The sequence below is a fragment of the Heterodontus francisci genome, chromosome 31, assembly GCF_036365525.1.
Source record: "Heterodontus francisci isolate sHetFra1 chromosome 31, sHetFra1.hap1, whole genome shotgun sequence".
Lineage (NCBI taxonomy): Eukaryota > Metazoa > Chordata > Chondrichthyes > Heterodontiformes > Heterodontidae > Heterodontus > Heterodontus francisci.
In genome coordinates this window covers 29,392,562-29,410,820 of record NC_090401.1, presented here as the reverse complement: position 1 = coordinate 29,410,820, position 18,259 = coordinate 29,392,562, and the positions used below count along the sequence as shown (strand labels likewise).

The following is an 18,259-nucleotide window of genomic DNA, read 5'->3' as shown; positions in this document are numbered from 1 at the left end:
AGGTGGCCAGGGAGGTCAATGCAAGGAATCTGGCTGCGAGGACCTGACAGCAGTGCCACAAGAAGTTCAATAACCTCTTGCGGGTGGTCAAGGTCAGTGAATGCATCTTTAAAGGACATCTCCTCCACATACCTCCAGCTATTCAGCTATGGCAGGCACATCAAAAACAATACTGACATTCTCTCCTCTCTCTTCCTGGACAAGGTCACCCACAATAGAAGGGGGCTGAGCAGAACTGGCAGAGGCCAGGCATGCCGCTGAGCCTGATGGAGGAGATGGTGCTCTGCAACATGGGGCCAGCTGCAACAGAGCTGCAGCATCTGGCATCATTTACAGCATTCAGTATGAAAGTATGTTACTGTCTTATGACCTTTCACAACTCCCATGTCACCTTCATTCTGCATTGTGGCATGATGTGTAAGCTGCAGATGGTATGACCATAGACCTCTTGATTTAAACCCCACCCACCCCAGCCTTCTCATTCTGATTTTATGCTTTCAGATACCCAAGAACTGCCACCTTTCCAGCTACAACACACCCAAGAACCCTATCGTAGAATCATAGAATGGATATAGCATAGAAGGCTGCAAAAGCAACTGAACTAGTCCCACAACCCCTCCCTTTCCCCAGTTTCTCTTCAGGTGCTTATCCAATTCCCTTTTGAAAGCCATGATTGAATCTGCCGCCACCATATTATTAAGAAGTGCATTCTAGTTCCTAACCACTCACTTCTTTAGAAAAGCTTTTCCTCATGTCAAAAAAGAAAAAAGTTAACAAAGTGAGCGTTGATCTTCTAGAAAGTGCATCTTGGGAATTAATAATGGATAATAAGGAGATGGCAGATGAAATGAACAGGTATTTTGCATCGGTCTTCACTATTAAGGGTACAAGTAACATCCCAGTATTAGCTGTGTCAGGAAATGGAAGGGAGGGAGGAACTCGAGAAAATTACAATCACCAGGGAAGTGGTACTGAACAAATTGTTGGATCTGAGGGCTGACAAGTCCCTGGGTCCTGATGGACTTCATCCGAGAGTGTTAAAAGAAGTGGCGAGTGAGATAGCTGATGCGTTAGTTTTAATTTTCCAAAATTCTCTAGATTTGGGGACGGTTCCGTTAGATTGGAAAGTAGCAAATGCAACTCCTTTATTCAAAAAGGAAGGGAGACAGAAAACAGGAAACTACAGGCCAGTTAGCTTAATACCTGTCTTAGGGAAAATGCTAGAAGCTATTATTAAAGACATTATTAGCAGGGGTATTTAGAAAAATTCAAGGAAATCAGGTAGAGTCAACATGGTTTTGTGAAAGGGAAATCATGTTTAACCAATTTATTGGAGTTCTTTGAGGGAGTTACATGCGCTGTGGGTAAAGAGGAAACAGTGGATGTATTGCATTTAGATTTCCAGAAGGCATTTGATAAGGTGCCACATCAAAGGTTATTGCAGAAGATAAAAGCTCATGGTGTAGGGGGTAACATATTGGCATGAATAGAAGATTGGCGAGCTAACAGGAAACAGAGAGTAGGCATAAATGGGTCATTTTCTGGTTGGCAAGATGTAACGAGTGGTGTGCCACAGGGATCTGTGCTGGGGCCTCAACTTTTTACAATTTATATAAATGACTTAGATAAAGGACTGAAGGTATGGTTGCTAAATTTGCTGATGACACAAAGATAGGTAGGAAAGTAACTTGTGAAGAGGACATAAGGAGGCTACAAAGGGATATAGATAGGTTAAGTGAGTGGGTAAAGACCTGGCAAATGGAATATAATGTGGGAAAGTGTGAAATAGTTCACTTTGGCAGGAAGAATAGAAAAGAAACATATTATCTAAATGGTGAGAGTTTTCCGAGCTCTGGGATGCAGAGGGATCTGGGTGTCCTAGTGCAGGAATCACAAAAGGTTAGTATGCAGGTACAGCATATAATTGGGAAATCTAACAGAATGTTATCGTTTATCGCGAGGGGAATTGAATACAAAAGTAGGGAGGTTATGCTTCAGCTATACAGGACATTGGTGAGACCACATCTGGAGTATTGTGTACAGCACTGGTCTCCTTATTTAAGGTAGGATGTCAATGTGTTGGAGACAGTGCAGAGAAGGTTTACTAGACCAATACCTGGAATGGGCGGGCTGTCTTACGACGAAAGATTGAACTGGCTGGGCTTGTATCCGCTGGAATTTAGAAGAGTAAGAGGCGACTTGATTGAAACATATAAGATCCTGAGGGGTCTTGACAGGGTGGATGTGGAAAGGATGTTTCCCCTTGTGGGAGAATCTCGAACTAGGGGTCACTGTTCAAAAATAAGGGGTCGGCCATTTAAGACAGAGATGAGGAGAAATTTTTTCTCTGAGAGGGTTGTAAGACTTTGAAATTCTCATCCTCAAAAGGCGGTGGAAGCAGAGTCTTTGAATATTTTTAAGGCAGAGCTCGATAGATTCTTGATAAGCAAGGTGGTGAAAGGTTATCGGGGATAGGTGGAACTGTGGAGTAATCAGTTCAGCCATGAACTTATTGAATGGCGGAGCAGGCTCAAGGGCTGAGTGGCCTACTCCTGCTTCCAATTTTATGTTTGTATGTATGTTCGTATGTCATCTTTTGGGTCTTTTGTTAGCGATCTTAAATCTGTGTCCTCTGGTACTTGACCCTTCTGTGAATGGGAACAGTTTCTCTCTTTCTACTCTGTCCAGACCCCTCATGATTTTGAATACCTGTATCAAATATCCTCTCAACCGTCTCTTCACTTAGGAGAACAAGCCCAGCTTCGCCAATCTATCTATGTAACTGAAGTCCCTCAAGCATGGAACCGTTCTAGTAAATCTTTCCTGTACCCGCGCTAATGACTTCACATTCTTCCTAAAGTGCAGTGCCCAGATTCGATCACAATACTCCAATTGAGGCTCTATTTATAAAGTCCAGAATCCCATATCCTGTAACCATCTTCTCAAGCTGCCCTGCCAACTTCAACGATTTGTGCTCCCGGCTCTCTCTGTTCCTGCATCCCTTTTTGAATTGTACCGTTTACTTTGTATTGCCTCTCCTTGTTCTTTGTACAAAAATGTATAATTTCACATTTCTTTGCATTAAATTTCATCTGCCACTTATCCGCCCATTCCACCAGCCTGTCTGTGTCCTCTTGAAGTCTATCACTATCCTCCTCACAGTTCACAATACTTCCAAGGAGGAAGAGAGAGAGCATCCCCACACCACTGATAAAGCGCACTGCTCCTTGATCTGACACTCACAGCTATCAGTTCAGATACTGGCTATTTGTGTATATTAGAGGGTAATATAGTGTCAGGGTCTTCACGTGGTGAGTCACCAGACATGAGAGGGCTGCAGCCAGGGGAAAGGGTATCTTGTGTGCCAGCTCGTCGGAAGGCGAGGTTGCAGACAAGTTCTGCTGCAGAGAACTTGGATGAGGACTTTGATGGGGTGGCATACAGGAGAACGCTGATTCCGATGCATACCAAGATGCTTGGAGTTCTGGTGAACCCATGTTCAGCTGTGAGCCTGCACGGACCAAGTTAATGAATGAACGCTAAATCAGCTGAACAGCTGTTTGAGGTCATGATGGGATCTTTTCTGATGCTTCTGGTGCATGCACACTATACCCATGCTGGCAACCTTCACAGCATGGAGGCCACATTGGAAATGGCTGGAAGCACAGCTGACACCAGGTTAGGCCTTCGGGGCTTCCATACTGCTGGCATGAGTGGTGCTACTGTGTCCTACTTTTGCAACCTTCGACTTTCAAAATGCAATTGATAAAGTTTCTCACAGTTTAACTCAAAGCATTGGAGTTTTAGATTTAAATTTTGGAATGGATAGCAAAATCGTCTGTGTGCAACGTCCCCTGTAATTTTATTTTGTTATGTGTGGCCTATTCACTTAAGTGCGCGTGCCCTTTAAATTTTTTGCACCGCACACGCGCGGTAACTTATAGGGGCCGACTCATGCTTGGCCTGCGCAGGAACTTCTGGGTTGCTGCGCGGCTTCATAGGAATGTTAGCTGGGTGGTAGAGCACAGCAGCCACTTGTTGGAGGAGTTAAGTCAGGGTGGGATGGGATTCGGAGGGAAGGGGAGAGGCAGAGCCCAGGGGCTGGATTCAGAACTCAATGCAAAGTGGATTTGGAGGAGCCAGCATGATGGGTGTGAATTCTCACAGAGTTGCTCCCCATCGTCTGGTGTAACTTTGGTGGAAGAGCCATGGAATCCCTGGAGAAATGGCCTAAAGTTGTTCTCTTGGGGTTTCCGAGGGTCTTCTGTTGACATTACAGCAGACAATAAGGAGAACCCATGTGTGAATCTGCACCTCCTCCCTTTGAGTTTAACTAAGTCGGTACGTTGACAGGTGAAATTTAATGCAGCCAAGGGTAATGCACAGAACATAGGAAGAAACTGAAGGAATTGGAGAAAGGTGGGCCTCTTAGCCTTGAAAGGAGACCACTGAGAACTAATTGGCATGTAGTCTGGCAAAAGTCTATTTCGAAAATGACTTCAAACTAAAATTAAGACAATTTCATAGTTTAGGACTGATGCCAGCAACGTTTTCTTTATACTCAAAATGATCAATACTTGGAATGGATCTGTGGGTAAAGAACAAAAAGAAAGAACTTGCATTTATATAGGGCCTTTCCCCACTTCAGGACGTCCCAAAGTGCTTTACAGCCAATGAAGTACCTTTTGAAGTGTATTCACTGTTGTAGAAAAATGCAGCAGCCGATGATTGCACAGCAAGCTCCCACAAAGAGCAATGGGATAATGAGCAGATAATTTGTTATTCTTAGTGATGCTGGGAAGGATGGTGAAGGCAAAAACTCAGGCATCATGAAAGTAACAATCGGATGCCATGATGGGGATCTCGCTGGATAATGAGTCAAATGGCCTTTTATACCCTCATCTATTTTTAATCTTGTGAGCAAGGTTGTCAAAAGGATTAATTGGAACAGGGTTGATATGACTAAAGGCCTTTCCACTTACTATTGATTCTAATACTATTTTTTGAGTTACATTCCATCTTTGGGTGTGAAGAATTCTGTAACACTAACCATACCGCATGTGTCTGGTACGTATCAATGTCAAGGTTAAATCTTGTACAGTCAGTGGTAGAAAAATGTAGCTCAGAAATAACTCTTAATAACCTAGCAACAATGATACGTAAGTGAGACTGTCAACTACTGCCAAATAATGGGGATTTTTATGTTGTGGAATGGCATCTTCCAGGAGCGGGTCTGAGATTCCACAAAGTTATTTCACGATTCTTGCGGCCATTAGGAAGAAAAGATTTCAATCCATTGGTCTGGGCTAAAGTCTCAGTGGGGGGGTAAAAAGTGTGCTAGTCCATTGCACTGCCTCGTCTCTGGGATCATATCACTGCCTCAATCTCAAGCATATCTGTGGGAACTGATGTCCAATCCAATCAAAAGACCCGTTGCTCGGCTGTGAAATAAAATCCATGGACAAATAAGGGTTCAAAACATTTTTGGTTTCAAAACTAGACAATGTAAACTGCAGGAAATGACACGACTGGAATTTGTTTTTTTTTAAAGTTTTATTTTGGTCAGCAGTTCAAATGGCACCGAGAATTTAAACAAAATCCAACTTGTACAATACACTTTAACAAATAATTGATCGAATCACCTGATTATTTACAGAACTGATAGTTGTGTGTTTTCCTCCAGTTCTCACATTTCCGTGAAATGGCTGGGATTGTGTTATTAACATAATGAGTTAAACTTACTTGAGGGGGTCACGAAGCAACATTTTCACGTGTTCACTCAGATTCTGGGAGTCTAATCATACTGTAAGTCGTTTTTATTTCTTGATGACCTGTGCAAGGATCCTTCACACTTTGAGGTTTGCCATTGAGGTTCATATCATCTATATTTGTAAGTTTTGCTTTATTCTGCTCATTCAGTTTTTTACTGAGTATATGATGCTGACTAGCATTGTAATGGTGTAAGCTGACAGGAAGAAAGTGTTTTACCAAAAAAGTGCTGGCGTGCAATTCGCCTCTGTATATTATAACATATCTTAACCATAGAACCTCCACTAGAGCCTTGAAGCCTGTGGTAGCATTTTCAAATTAAAATCGTGCAACATATAACTCTATAAATAATGAGTAAAGTGTGTCATTTTCTTACAAAATGTGTTGTAATACTGTCAATTATTTCCTCCAACTCTATTCAATAATATTTCAGGATCACTGCCTTGAAGTTACAAAGTAGGATATCTGCTGTGTTTAGTAAGGATTTCATAAAACATCATTCAGAAGCCTACATGAAAGGCCCATGGTGTAGTGCATCACCAGGTTAAAAGGAGATGAGGTATCTCAGCAATAGGTGACTGCACACTTGGTGATGTAGGAGGAAGGAAGACTGAAGGATATGAGAAGTTTTTAATGTATTGGGACAGAATGAGTAGGAGACTGTGTGAGGAGTTTTGCTTTCAACACTAGGATGCAGAGAGGAGGAACAGCACATCTTTGGAACTGAAGGAAGGACATGAGCCAAAATTTCATTTATAATAGTCATAATAATAACAGAGTAAATGACAAGGAAGGCTGGAGCAGAGAGGTTGGAGACCAGAAACAAGGAAAGGATTGACTATTAAAAGGTGACACCTTTTTTGTTGTATTTTGAATTGCTTCACAGGAATCTCTTTTTATTTAAGTCTATGAAACTTCCACTATCTTTTAGCTGTTCCCATCCTGTTCTTTAATACATGCTATTCATGACCTTGTTAAGTGTGTAATTATTATTGAAATGACCTCAGATGTACAGTACTTTGAGATGCCTGTCTGCTATGAGTTATGTAGTTATTTATAATGTACACTGAATGCATTGTATCTCAGAAAACAACTGTAGGTTATTTCTCAAACTTGCAGTTGAATGCCTTCTTAATCATTAATTTTCTTGTATGATAGTCATCATCAACTGAGATTATGGAGCACACTACAGTCTGCAACTGTACTGTTAGCATAAACCCAGCCCACAAAAAAGTAAAGTTTCACTCAGAATTTGACTAAATAATAGATGCAAGGTATCTAATCTTTGGGTTCTGGTCATGGTGATGGTTATAAAATGCCTAATGTTTGTTCTAATGGTTTATAGAGTCATAGAAAGATACAGCACTGAAACAGGCCCTTTGGCCCACCGAGTCTGTGCCGACCATCAACCACCCATTTATACTAATCATACATTAATCCCATACCACATCCCCACCTTCCCTCAATTCTCCTACCACCTATCTACACTAGGGGCAATTTACAATGGCCAATTTACCTATCAACCTGCAAGTCTTTGGCTGTGAGAGGAAACCAGAGCACCCAGCAGAAACCCATGCAGTCACAGGGAGAACTTGCAAACTCCGCACAGCCAGTACCCAGCAGCAAACCCAGGTCACTGGAGCTGTGAGGCTGCGGTGCTAACCACTGCGCCACTATTTGTGATGCTTTTAGCCAGTTTATTGCCTCCCAAAACACCCCGATATCCATTGTTTCCTTAATAAGAAACAACGTGTATTATAAAACTGATTAGACAATTGATATAATATCACCTTTGCATTAACTACTGCTTTTTTCAGATTTTGATTATATTGAATTTCAATGAGAAATATGAGCAAACTGTATAACTGGATACCCACTCATTGATTGTCAATGGATAGAAAATTTAGCCTGTGTCTTGGTTGAATGTAATGCCATGTTGCCAGTATCACATCATTTATCATCCTACCAGCAGTAATAAATAAAACATATTCGTACCAAACTTGATGTATTTTATGTCACTAACTACTGTTACTTATTAATTTGTGAATATTCTTTACTGAATGCTAAATTGTCCCCTGATTTGAGTAATACTCACAGTCTTCTCTACCTTGTGTGCATTAATGTGTGGGGGTGGGGGTGAGGATGAGGATGAGGGTGGAGGGGGTGTGGGGGGGAGGGTGATACTAAATTGAGCTCCAAGAGCAACTCACTCAAACCCATACTTGCATGCCTCCTACTGCTTTTTTTACAAAACAGCACTGGCATAGGCCTGGCACCAGCTGTCACACACTCCAGCATCTCATTCAGGAAATGGCACAAAAGATGCACCCAAATAGGAGGATGAGAAAAATATTTACAACATGGTTGCCAAAGAAAAGAAAAAAATAAATAAGACACCAATATTCTTCGACAAACCTTTTCTTGATGATTATTGGCACATACTACAGGAATGTTTATTAGTTAGAAATGCACTTAAATAAAACCTGAAAGGTACGCATAATAGCTCTGATTGTTTAAAACTCATTGCTATGTTTCCTTCAGTCCAAGCGCAGTCCAACCCCAGAACTTCAAGCATGAAATCGGGAAGCCCACAGTAAGTGAGAAATAAATTACAAGTGTAGTAATAATTCCATACAGTGACTGAGTCAGAGGCATGTGCTTGCCCGCTATGTAGTACAGTGGCATCCATCTTAGCACTGTACCTAAGTTATGTCGTGTGTTAAAACCCACCTAGGATGCATACCTGCTATTCGACTTTGTTCATGAACTATGTTTGAAGGTCCTGAAAACAGATTTGTTAAACATAACTATTCTGAGATATTGTTCATTCAGAACTTGATGTTCAACCGAAATCAGATTGCAATGTCATCTTCACGCCTTCTACTGCTTACACTGCTGGCTGGACTAATAGGTCTTTGGCCTTGAAGTGAGCTTTGATCTACTTTATCAGGGGCTTCTCTCAAGAAGGTAAATGGCTGCAAATGCCCTTGTGGCATGGGATTGTTCTTTTGGTCTTCCAATCTCTGCTCTGTAGTATAATTCGTCCAATTCTGCTCAGTAGAGGACTTGTTACAGCTCTGGTAAGGTCCATGAGTCCCTTCCACGGATGTGTACATGTACTCCATTGGCATTGACTCCTTTTCAATGTAGGGACTCCCTGGAAAGTCAGGTGATTTTAGATAGAATTGTTTATTGGAACTGATCTGAACACTTCTGACAATACACTTGCTAATGAGGTGTAACATTTCCAGAAGGTTCAGCAGGAGTGAGATCAGAGCTACCGCAAACATAAATAAAATGAAGACAGTCTTTTCTGTGGGACGAGATATAAAACAATCCACTTTGTGTGGACAGGGAACTCTTTGACAGACGTAAATGGCTGGCATCATAAAGCCATATAAGTACCACTGACCAAACAGAAAACTAATTTCAAATGACATTTTGAAGATAATGCTGAGTGTGTAGGTACACATCAGTGGTCCCCTAATTTTGACCTTTCCTGCCTCATCAATGCCATACTTTAGCTTCTTTCTTGCAATCTCTTTCACAATGTGTTCAGTTTGGCTGTCTTTGCTTGGCTGGGACCTCAGTGCCTCCTCTCTCTGCGTCAGCTTTTCTTCCTTCCTCGATATGTGCATCACATGGCCCAAGTAGACAAGTGTTGGTGTTGACACGAAGAGGATCTGCAGCACCCAGTAGCGGACGTGTGAGATTGGAAAAGCCTTGTCATAGCAGACATTCTCACACCCTGGCTGCTCTGTGTTGCAAGTAAAATCCGACTGCTCATCACCCCACACGTACTCTGCGGCCGTGCCCAGGATCAGAATCCGAAATATGAAGAGGACCGTGAGCCAGATCTTGCCAATCACAGTTGAGTGTTCCTGCACTTCATCAAGGAGTTTTTCCAAAAAACTCCAGTCTCCCATCTTCTCGACCTCTTTCCTGTCAATGGTAAAAATAGTCACTCTTTGCTGATCATGAGTTGTGCCTTTGTATTAATTCAGCTACTATCACATTGTTCAAAAATGTTAGCTATTTAATCTTTAATAGCTAGTTATACTATACAATATGGCTAATTTTGACAGTGCTTTATTGCAAAGTGGATGATAATGAATCGGCAACCTGTTATGCAACTCTGTCAATTTTTATTTCTGCTTAATGCCTCATTTTGCTAATGGTCTAACTGTAGGGATTTGGTCACTAAACTTATAATTCAAGAGCACTTTGTCTAATTTTATTGGGAGCATAGGAGCAAAGTTCAGCCCCTTGAGCATCTTCCTCCATTCAATTAGATCATGGTTGATCTGTACCTCAATTCCATTTACTTGCTTTTTTTTTGTAAATCTTAATATCCTTACTTAAGAAAAAACCCATCAAGCTCAGTCTTAAAAATTTCAATCGGTTCAGCATCCACAGCGTTTTGGGGGAGAGAGTTCCAGATTGCTACTACCCTTTGTGTGAAAAAAGATCCATCCTGATTTCACTCCTCTATGATCTAGCTCTAATTTTAAGTATTATCCCCCTTGTTCTGGATTCCTTCACCAGAGGAAATCGTTTCTCTGTGTCTATTCAATCTAATCCTTTTCTAAACACCATGATTAGATCATCTCTCAACCTTCTAAACTCAAAGGAATGCAAACAAGTAATATGCAATTGGTCCTCATAATTTAACCCTTTAAGCCCTAGTATAAATTTGATGAATCTGAACTGTACCCACCTCCAGAGACAATATATCTTTCCTAACATTCAGTGCCCAAAATGGAACTCTGTACTCCCGATGGCATCTGAACAAGGCTCTGCATAACTGATGCATCACTTCCTCACTTTTATATTCCAAACCCCTTTGTGATAAAGACTAACATTCCATAGGTCGATGAGGATTCCTTAGCCATGTTTGAATCTCCACACATAGTAATATATATGCTTCCAGCTCCACACTTGAATAACGTTAATTTGTAAACTTGTATGTAGGATTGTCAATTGTATCTAGTTTTTTGAATATATCATTAAGCTCATTGGGCAATTTTTAATTCAGAAGATTTAAGAGGAGAGTTTCAAAGAGTAAGGAATTCTTTCATAATTCTGTTATGTGATCAGATGGAAGGTTCTGATTTTCATACTGCTCGAGATTGGACATTGAGTCATAGTTCCATATGATATTCTGGTACCAGAAGTACTACGAGAAGATGAAATCTACCAAATTTACCATGTAAGAAATCAAGTCTATGTTTAATGAATCTTCAGAAGTTATTCTTAGGAATGGTAATTGACACATTATAAGCTGTTTTGTTGTGTGTATGTTCATATTTTGTACACTTATAATAATGCTTCATATCTTTACGTAAAATAAATAAATAATTTAGTGCAACCTGTATTTAATTTCTAAGATTACAAAGCATGAGACTATATTAAATCCAACAAATACATTGCTGCACCTATGGTTACAGCATACTTTCAGGTATGCATCTTAAGGAGAAATGATAAATATGGTAGTGTGGAGTTTTTGGATTCTAAAGGATAAGGCTTGCATAAGGGACCTACTGCTAAATTGTCAAGAGAAAACACACCAATGAAAAGTCCAATTGTAGCAGTTACCCATTTAACAGTACAATCTGTTGTTCAAGTGAAATTGCATATTTAATTGCATTTTTTTATATTGTTGCTGACAATCACACACAGTCAAATTATCAAAGTGATGTGCAACATTTGACAGTGACCATCCCAAAAATAACCTTCAGTCCCTTTTTGGCAAAGAACATGTTGATTAATGTGAATTAAGAACATAAGAACATAAGAACTAGGAGCAGGAGTAGGCAATTCAGCCCCTCGAGCTTGCTCTGCCATTCAATACGATCATGGCTGATCTCATCTTGGCCTCAACTCCACTTTCCTGCCCGTTCCCCATAACCCTTCGACCTATTTCTAATTAAAAATCTGTCTATCTCCTCCTTAAATTTACTCAATCTGCTGCACTCTGGGGTAGTGAATTTCACAGATTCAGGACCCTTTGAGAGAAGTAATTTCTCCTCATCTCTGTTTTAAATCTGCTACCCCTTATCCTAAAACTATGACCTCTCATTCTAGATTGCCCCACAAGAAGAAACATCCTCTCTATGTCTACTTTGTCAATCCCCTTAATCATCTTATACACCTCAATTAGATCTCCTCTCATTCTTCTAAACTCCTGACAGTAAAGGCCTAAACTGCTCAATCTCTCTTCATAAGACAAGCCCCTCATCTCTGGAATCAATCTAGTGAACCTCCTCTGAACTGCCTCCAATGCAACTACATCCTTTCTCAAGTAAGGGGACCAAAACTGTACGCAAACTCCAGATGCGGTCTCACCAATGCCTTGTACAGTTGCAGCAACACTTCCCTACTTTTATACTCTATTTCTTTAGCAATAAATGCCAAAATTCCATTTGCCTTTGATCACTTGTATGCTATTAAACCTGGACGAAGCATCGTGGAACGTAGTTTCGTTCATTTAAGAGAGGCTGAACAGTCAATTTCAAAACAAAGTTTGGGCTTCACTGCCCTTCCTTTCTGTGCAGTATTATTTCCCACAATTGTTTATTGTGATGTTTTTGTGCCACGCACCCATTACACCTGGGATCTGTATTTATAACTGCATGGGTTCTTTTCTCTTGACTGGTTGCTGTTTCTGAAGCTTTATAAAGCTTTAGATGTTTTTGGAGTTGTGGAAGCTCTAATCCTCAGGCAGCTCCCTCCAGTGATTCTGGTGTTTCTCAAAAGCCTTTTGACTGTGTAAACTATGTTCATGTATGATTGATGTGCAGCATGTGAATCTACTAACATTGCCAAGGAATTAAGGTATTATCATAGAATCAAAGAACAATATAGCACAGAAGGAGGTCATTTGGCCCATCATGTCTGTGCCAGCTCATTGAAAGAGCTATCCAATTTGTCCCACTGCTCTGCTCTTTCCCCATAGCCCTCCAAATTTTTCCCACTTCAAGGGTTATCCAATTCCCTTTTGAAAGTTATTAGTGCATCTGCTTCCACCACCTTTTCAGGGATGTATTCCATATCACAACAACTTGCTGTGTAATTTGTTTTCCTCATAACACCTCTGGTTCTTTTGTCAATTGCCTTAAATCTGCACCCTCTAGTTACCAACCCTTCTACTACTGGAAACAGTTGCTCTTTATTTACTCTATCAGAACCCTTCATGATTTTGAATATCTTGATCAAATCTTCCCTTAACCTTCTCCGGTCTAAGGGCAACTACTCCAGCTTACCTCATCTCTTCATGTAACAGAGAACCAGAAAGCTTCTAAAGCACAGAACTGCCAGAACACACACAATATTGCTTCTGGTTCTTTTTCTGCTTTAAGAAACTTTGTTGCCATTCTCAAAAGATTAATGAGGGAACATGCTGCAGGTGCTTTCATCAAAAGATGTTGAGACAATGCAGTGTGTTTTACTCCATCATGCAATAATATTGTAGCTGGAACTGTGGATAATTCAGTGAAAAACCCTGTGCTATAAGGGTACGGAGTCTTGAGGCCTACTCTGCACCCCACATGCAACAGATTGTATGCGAGGCTCAGAAAGGTCCCAGAATTCTTGCTCCAGGCATGGAAACACAATCACCTGAAAGCTCCCCTCTAAGACACACACCATCCTGACTTGGAACTATCGCCGTTCCTTCACTGTCGCTGGGTCAAAAACCTGGAACTCCTTCCCTAACAGCACTGTGGGTGTACCTACACCAGATGGACTGTAACGGTTCAAGAAGGCAACTCATCACCACCTTCTCAAGGGCAACTCGGGATGGGCAACAAATGCCAACCTTGCCAGCGATGCTCACATCCCATGAAAGAATTTTTAAAAAATCAGTGTCTGCTTCAAGAAAAACATCTTCAAACATAGTAGGACATTACTGTTGGGTGGCTCTCCCCTCCACAGAGAGCCGCTCCTCATTGCAAGGACCTCCTCCCACATAGCTTTCAATATACGATCTTGGATTTGGGCCATTCTCTAATAAACAGGCCCAGCCTTGAGGGCAGCTAACAGTCCTTTAATAATTGCTGGTACTCGCTAGACACATAGAATAATTAGGGCACAGAAGGAGACCATTCAGCCCGTCAAGTCTGTGCCGGTCGAGAAGAAAAAAAGTAGAAATCAGCCGCCCAATCTAATCCCACCTTCCAGCACCCGGTCCATAGCCTTGCAGCTTGCAGCACTTCAGATGCATGTCCAGGTACCTTTTAAAAGAATTGACAGTCTTTGCCTCCACCACCGTTCCTGGCAATGAATTCCAGACACCCACTGGGTGAAAAAGTTTTTCCTCGTGTCCCCTCTAATCCTTCTACCACTCACCTAAATCTGTTCCCCCTGATAATTGACCTCTCCACTAGGGGAAACAGGTCCTTTCTGTCTATCTAGACCCCTCATAATTTTGTACACCTCAATTAAGACACCCCTTAGCCTCCTCTGTTCTAAGGAAACCAACCCTAGCCTATCCAATCTTTCTTCATAGCTGTAACTTTCGAGCCCTGGCAACATTCTTGTAAATCTCCTCTGTACTCTCCCCAGAGCAATTATGTCCTTTCTGTAATGTGGTGACCAGAACGGTACGCAATACTTCATCTGTGGCCTTATCAGCGTTTTATACAGTTCCAGCATTACATCCCTGCTTTTGAATTCTATACCTCGGTCAATAAAGGAAAGCATTCCATATGCCTTCTTCACCACTCTATATGCCTGTCCTGCCACCTTCAGGGACCTGTGGACATGCATTCCAAGGTCTCTCACTGCTTCTACCCCTCTCAATATCTTCCCATTCATCGTGTATCCCCTCACTTTACTTGCCCTCCCCAAATGCATTACCTCATTACCCTCCCCAAGTACCCAGGTGCTCTCCCAGCACATCATCTGCTATGTGATGGAAGAACTGTCAAGATATTTAATTGAGCTGACTTTGTAAAATGGCAGGAAGTTGGTTTGTCGCCCTCACTGCACAGCCCACCACGCCGGACACATATTATCCACCCTGATGTCTCCTGTTCTTCCTAGACCACTGTTGTAAAGCTAATGATTCACACTGCCCTGCAAATGGAATTGCTATCAGCAAGAGCACTATTTCTATGCAATAATAAATTTGGCCATCTGTTTGTCAACTTTTCCTTTGTGTAGCGTCGGAAGTCATTGACTCATGAGTGAATAAAGCAGCATATAGGAATGAAAGGGATCTGATTGATTTAATACTTCTTCACTGTAACAATGAGTAAGGCGGTGCCTGATCATATTTGAACAGAGAGTTAGCTTGGCAACAATGTTCCATGATTTAACATCCAATCTTCCCCATATCTATTCTGGTCAGGATCTATAACAGAGAGCAGTGGGAAGAGCTGAGCTGTCCTTTGCTAAGGAAGAAGCTCCATATGACACTCGCCATAATATGACGTCTGCTTTTCAAACTCCTAGGGACCCCCTACAGATCTTGGCTCACACCCTGGAACTCCTGCAAAAATTGACATCGCCCAGGAATCTCCCCATACCAAACTGACACACTTCCAGGGACCCCTCGCAAGCGTTGATCTCCTCCAAGGAACTAATGACTGAAAGACAGTACTTGGTATCTGATGCTATCATGGCACAGAGACCTTCTTTGTTATTGTATATCAAGTAAATTAATGAATCAGAAAAAAACATAGAAATCTGAATACCTCTGAGACCCCCGGATCCCCTTCCAGACCTCTCGAGAATCTGAAGATCTAAATAGCTGTGTTCCCTGTTCTGTATACAGTTTCAAAATCAAAAGAAAAAAATCCTAACAAAGTATTTTAATCCTGCAATAACAAATCCCCACAAAATTGTCTGTAAAAACTTCAGCATGCAAAACAGAAATTGAAAAAGTACAATATTAGAGCTTCTATTTATCTCTTCCTGTCATTCAGATATAAATAACACTCACAGCATTAGCTTTTACATATTTACCGTACAAAGGAAACCTGGTTTTTAGAACTAAGAAGGCACTTGAACTTTCAACTCCATGGAGATATAGTAACTCATCTCTTCCTTCTCAAAGAATTTCTCTCAGATTGATCTGTAACTCTGTAATAATGTTCTTTCTGTTGTATTAAGAACACCGTCCTCTTCCACTAATTTAGCAGGGAGTAGAATTCAATAACTTACCAACAGTAAGTTTTAAAGGAAATGGAACGCTGTAATCTGACACTCGTCCTTCAGGGTTGTAATGTTCCACTAATAATGTTTCTCAGAGTTGAAACATTTGAAGGGGAAACCTTCTTCAACGTCACCAGTGATGTATGTTGCTGAATCAAAAGTAATATTGTGTTTAATGGGATATATAGTTCAGCAGGAATGTATGAGTCCCGCACGACTGACTGCTTCCATCGACAGGAAGGAAATCACCATCATTAGCAACCTCTGTCTACTTCTCTCAGAATGACAGTTCCAACAACGCTAACCGTAAATCCTGTAGCCCCAGCCTTCTGGCTCTCTGCAAGCAACTCCAAAAAAAAAGTACGGCTCTTTTACTTCTTCATTCTCAACTCCAGCGTTCTTTGTTGGAGAGGGACTTCTTACTCAGGCGCTTGCAGTCATTACAGGGGGTGGGAAGGGCATGGCTGGGATCGGGAAGATCACTCCGATTGCAGGACAGCCTTGTGCTTTCTGAGTTTAACCAATGACATTGTGAAAATCCTAGAGGTTTAGTTTCCGATGCTGAAGAGCTGGAAGAAAGGTTAAAATTTACCAAATGCTCCAGAGAAATCTCAGAGGATTGGGAGGTTTAATGAGGTGGGGATGATCAGTTCAGATCACCTGGAGTAAATGCTTTGGGAAGAAAAAGTTCAGGATTAGGAGAGTTAAGGAGATCAGATTGCTTAATCTCTAAGGGTCAAATGATAGTTTTCATCCTCAAATTTTCCTGTGCTTTTATATAGCCAGGAAAACATAAACTATGACATGAAGAGTTAATCATATCCCCATGACAGGCAAACAGAATCTATAGATGGATACTGCCTTAGACTCTCCAGGAATTAACCCCTTCCTCAGATTAACAGCTTTCCATACTTTACTAAGGCATGCTATTTGCAGTTTCTATATATCGTTTAAACTAATAAACACAAAGCTACACTCTCATGGCATTAAAATAGCAGCCACTTTCTGGACTTAAAATAGTCTCAGATTTTAGCTAGTATGAGTGAAGTTCTGGGAACAGATGTAGATGGCAAAACTCAAAAAAAATACCAGTGCCTGGTCATAATCCGAGAATAACATCCAATTACTGAGGGTGGATTGATTTGACCAAGCACATAAGTGGCACCTCCTAAATTCAAGCACCCAAGGTCCCAAAAGTACCCCAGGCATATATGTTTTAAACTGACTGTGTATTCATTTGTAGTGAGCTCAGTGGATGCTCTTTGCTGCTGGTTGATCAGTGTTTTTTTCTGGGATGGGGATTGTTTTCTAGGTTCAACTGTTGTTGCTGAGGCAACCCATGTCAATGCTTTATTCAAATGTAAAGGTGGCAATCACACATGTTCCTGCTGTTAGTCAACGAGAGCACATGCAGGTTTGGATATAAGATTGTCTGTCCACTCTTCTTATTTATGATGCTCTGTGGAGGTGTATTGGTGCCCATGTTAATTTGGTGCCTCCCAGTAAAGCTCTGGAATTCCCTCCCTAAACCTTTCCACCTCTCTACCTCTCCTGTTTAATATGTTCCTTAAAATCTATCTCTCTGACAAAGTCTTTTGTCATAGAGTTATACAGCAAAGAAACAGGCCCTTCAGCCCATCATGTCTGTGCCGGCCATCAAGCACCTATCTATTCTGATCCCATTTTCCAGCACTTGGCCCGTAGCCTTGCATGCTATGGCATTTCAAGTGCTCATCTAAATACTTCTTAAATGTTGTGAGGGTTCCTGCCTCTACCACCACTTCAGGCAGTGTGTTCCAGATTCCAACCACCCACTGGGTGAAATTTTTTTCCCCTCTAAACCTCCTGCCTCTTACCTTAAATCTGTGCCCCCTGGTTATTGACCCCTTCGCTAAGGGAAAAAAGTTTCTTCCTATCTACCCTATCTATGCCCCTCATAATTTTGTATACCTCAATCAGGTCGCCCCTCAGCCTTCTCTGCTCTAAGGAAAACAACCTTAGCCTAACCAATCTCTCTTCATTGCTGAAATGCTCCAGTCACCTGTCCTAATATCTACTTATGTGGCTCAGATGCCTTGAGGCATTTTACTACGTTAAAAGTGCTATAGGGTGGAGTTTCTGCTTTGGGCACAATCGGTCATCTGGGCACAAATTGCACCTGAAATTACGCTGGTTTTTTGAGGTGAAGTTATTGAAGTTTCTACTCAAACTTGTTTGTATAATCACAAGCATAAAATCTTCCACAAACCAGCACAATTAGGCAGTGTAATAGAACATTATTGTTTTTGTTTCCTTGTATTAAAAATATTCCTGGATGTACTTATGGGCAGTAACC

The 18,259-nt window shown here is 41.3% G+C and overlaps 1 protein-coding gene across 3 annotated transcripts; it reads right to left on the bottom strand.

Annotated features, from left to right (window-relative positions):
- Nucleotides 1-5,567: 5,567 nt before the first annotated feature.
- LOC137347109 (gap junction alpha-4 protein-like) lies at nucleotides 5,568-16,313 on the bottom strand. Of its 3 annotated transcripts, none has more exons than XM_068011202.1 (2): nucleotides 15,934-16,313; nucleotides 5,568-9,711 (listed from the first exon to the last, which is right to left on the bottom strand). In XM_068011202.1, the coding sequence occupies exon 2, from the start codon at nucleotides 9,693-9,695 to the stop codon at nucleotides 8,622-8,624; it is 1,074 nt and encodes a 357-aa protein (XP_067867303.1). In that variant the 5' UTR covers nucleotides 9,696-9,711; nucleotides 15,934-16,313; the 3' UTR covers nucleotides 5,568-8,621. The 3 variants fall into 3 exon arrangements, with proteins under 3 accessions (XP_067867303.1, XP_067867304.1, XP_067867302.1); XM_068011203.1 differs by lacking the exon at nucleotides 15,934-16,313 and adding an exon at nucleotides 15,736-15,910; XM_068011201.1 differs by lacking the exon at nucleotides 15,934-16,313 and adding an exon at nucleotides 15,713-15,721.
- Between the last annotated feature and the right edge of the window lie 1,946 nt (nucleotides 16,314-18,259).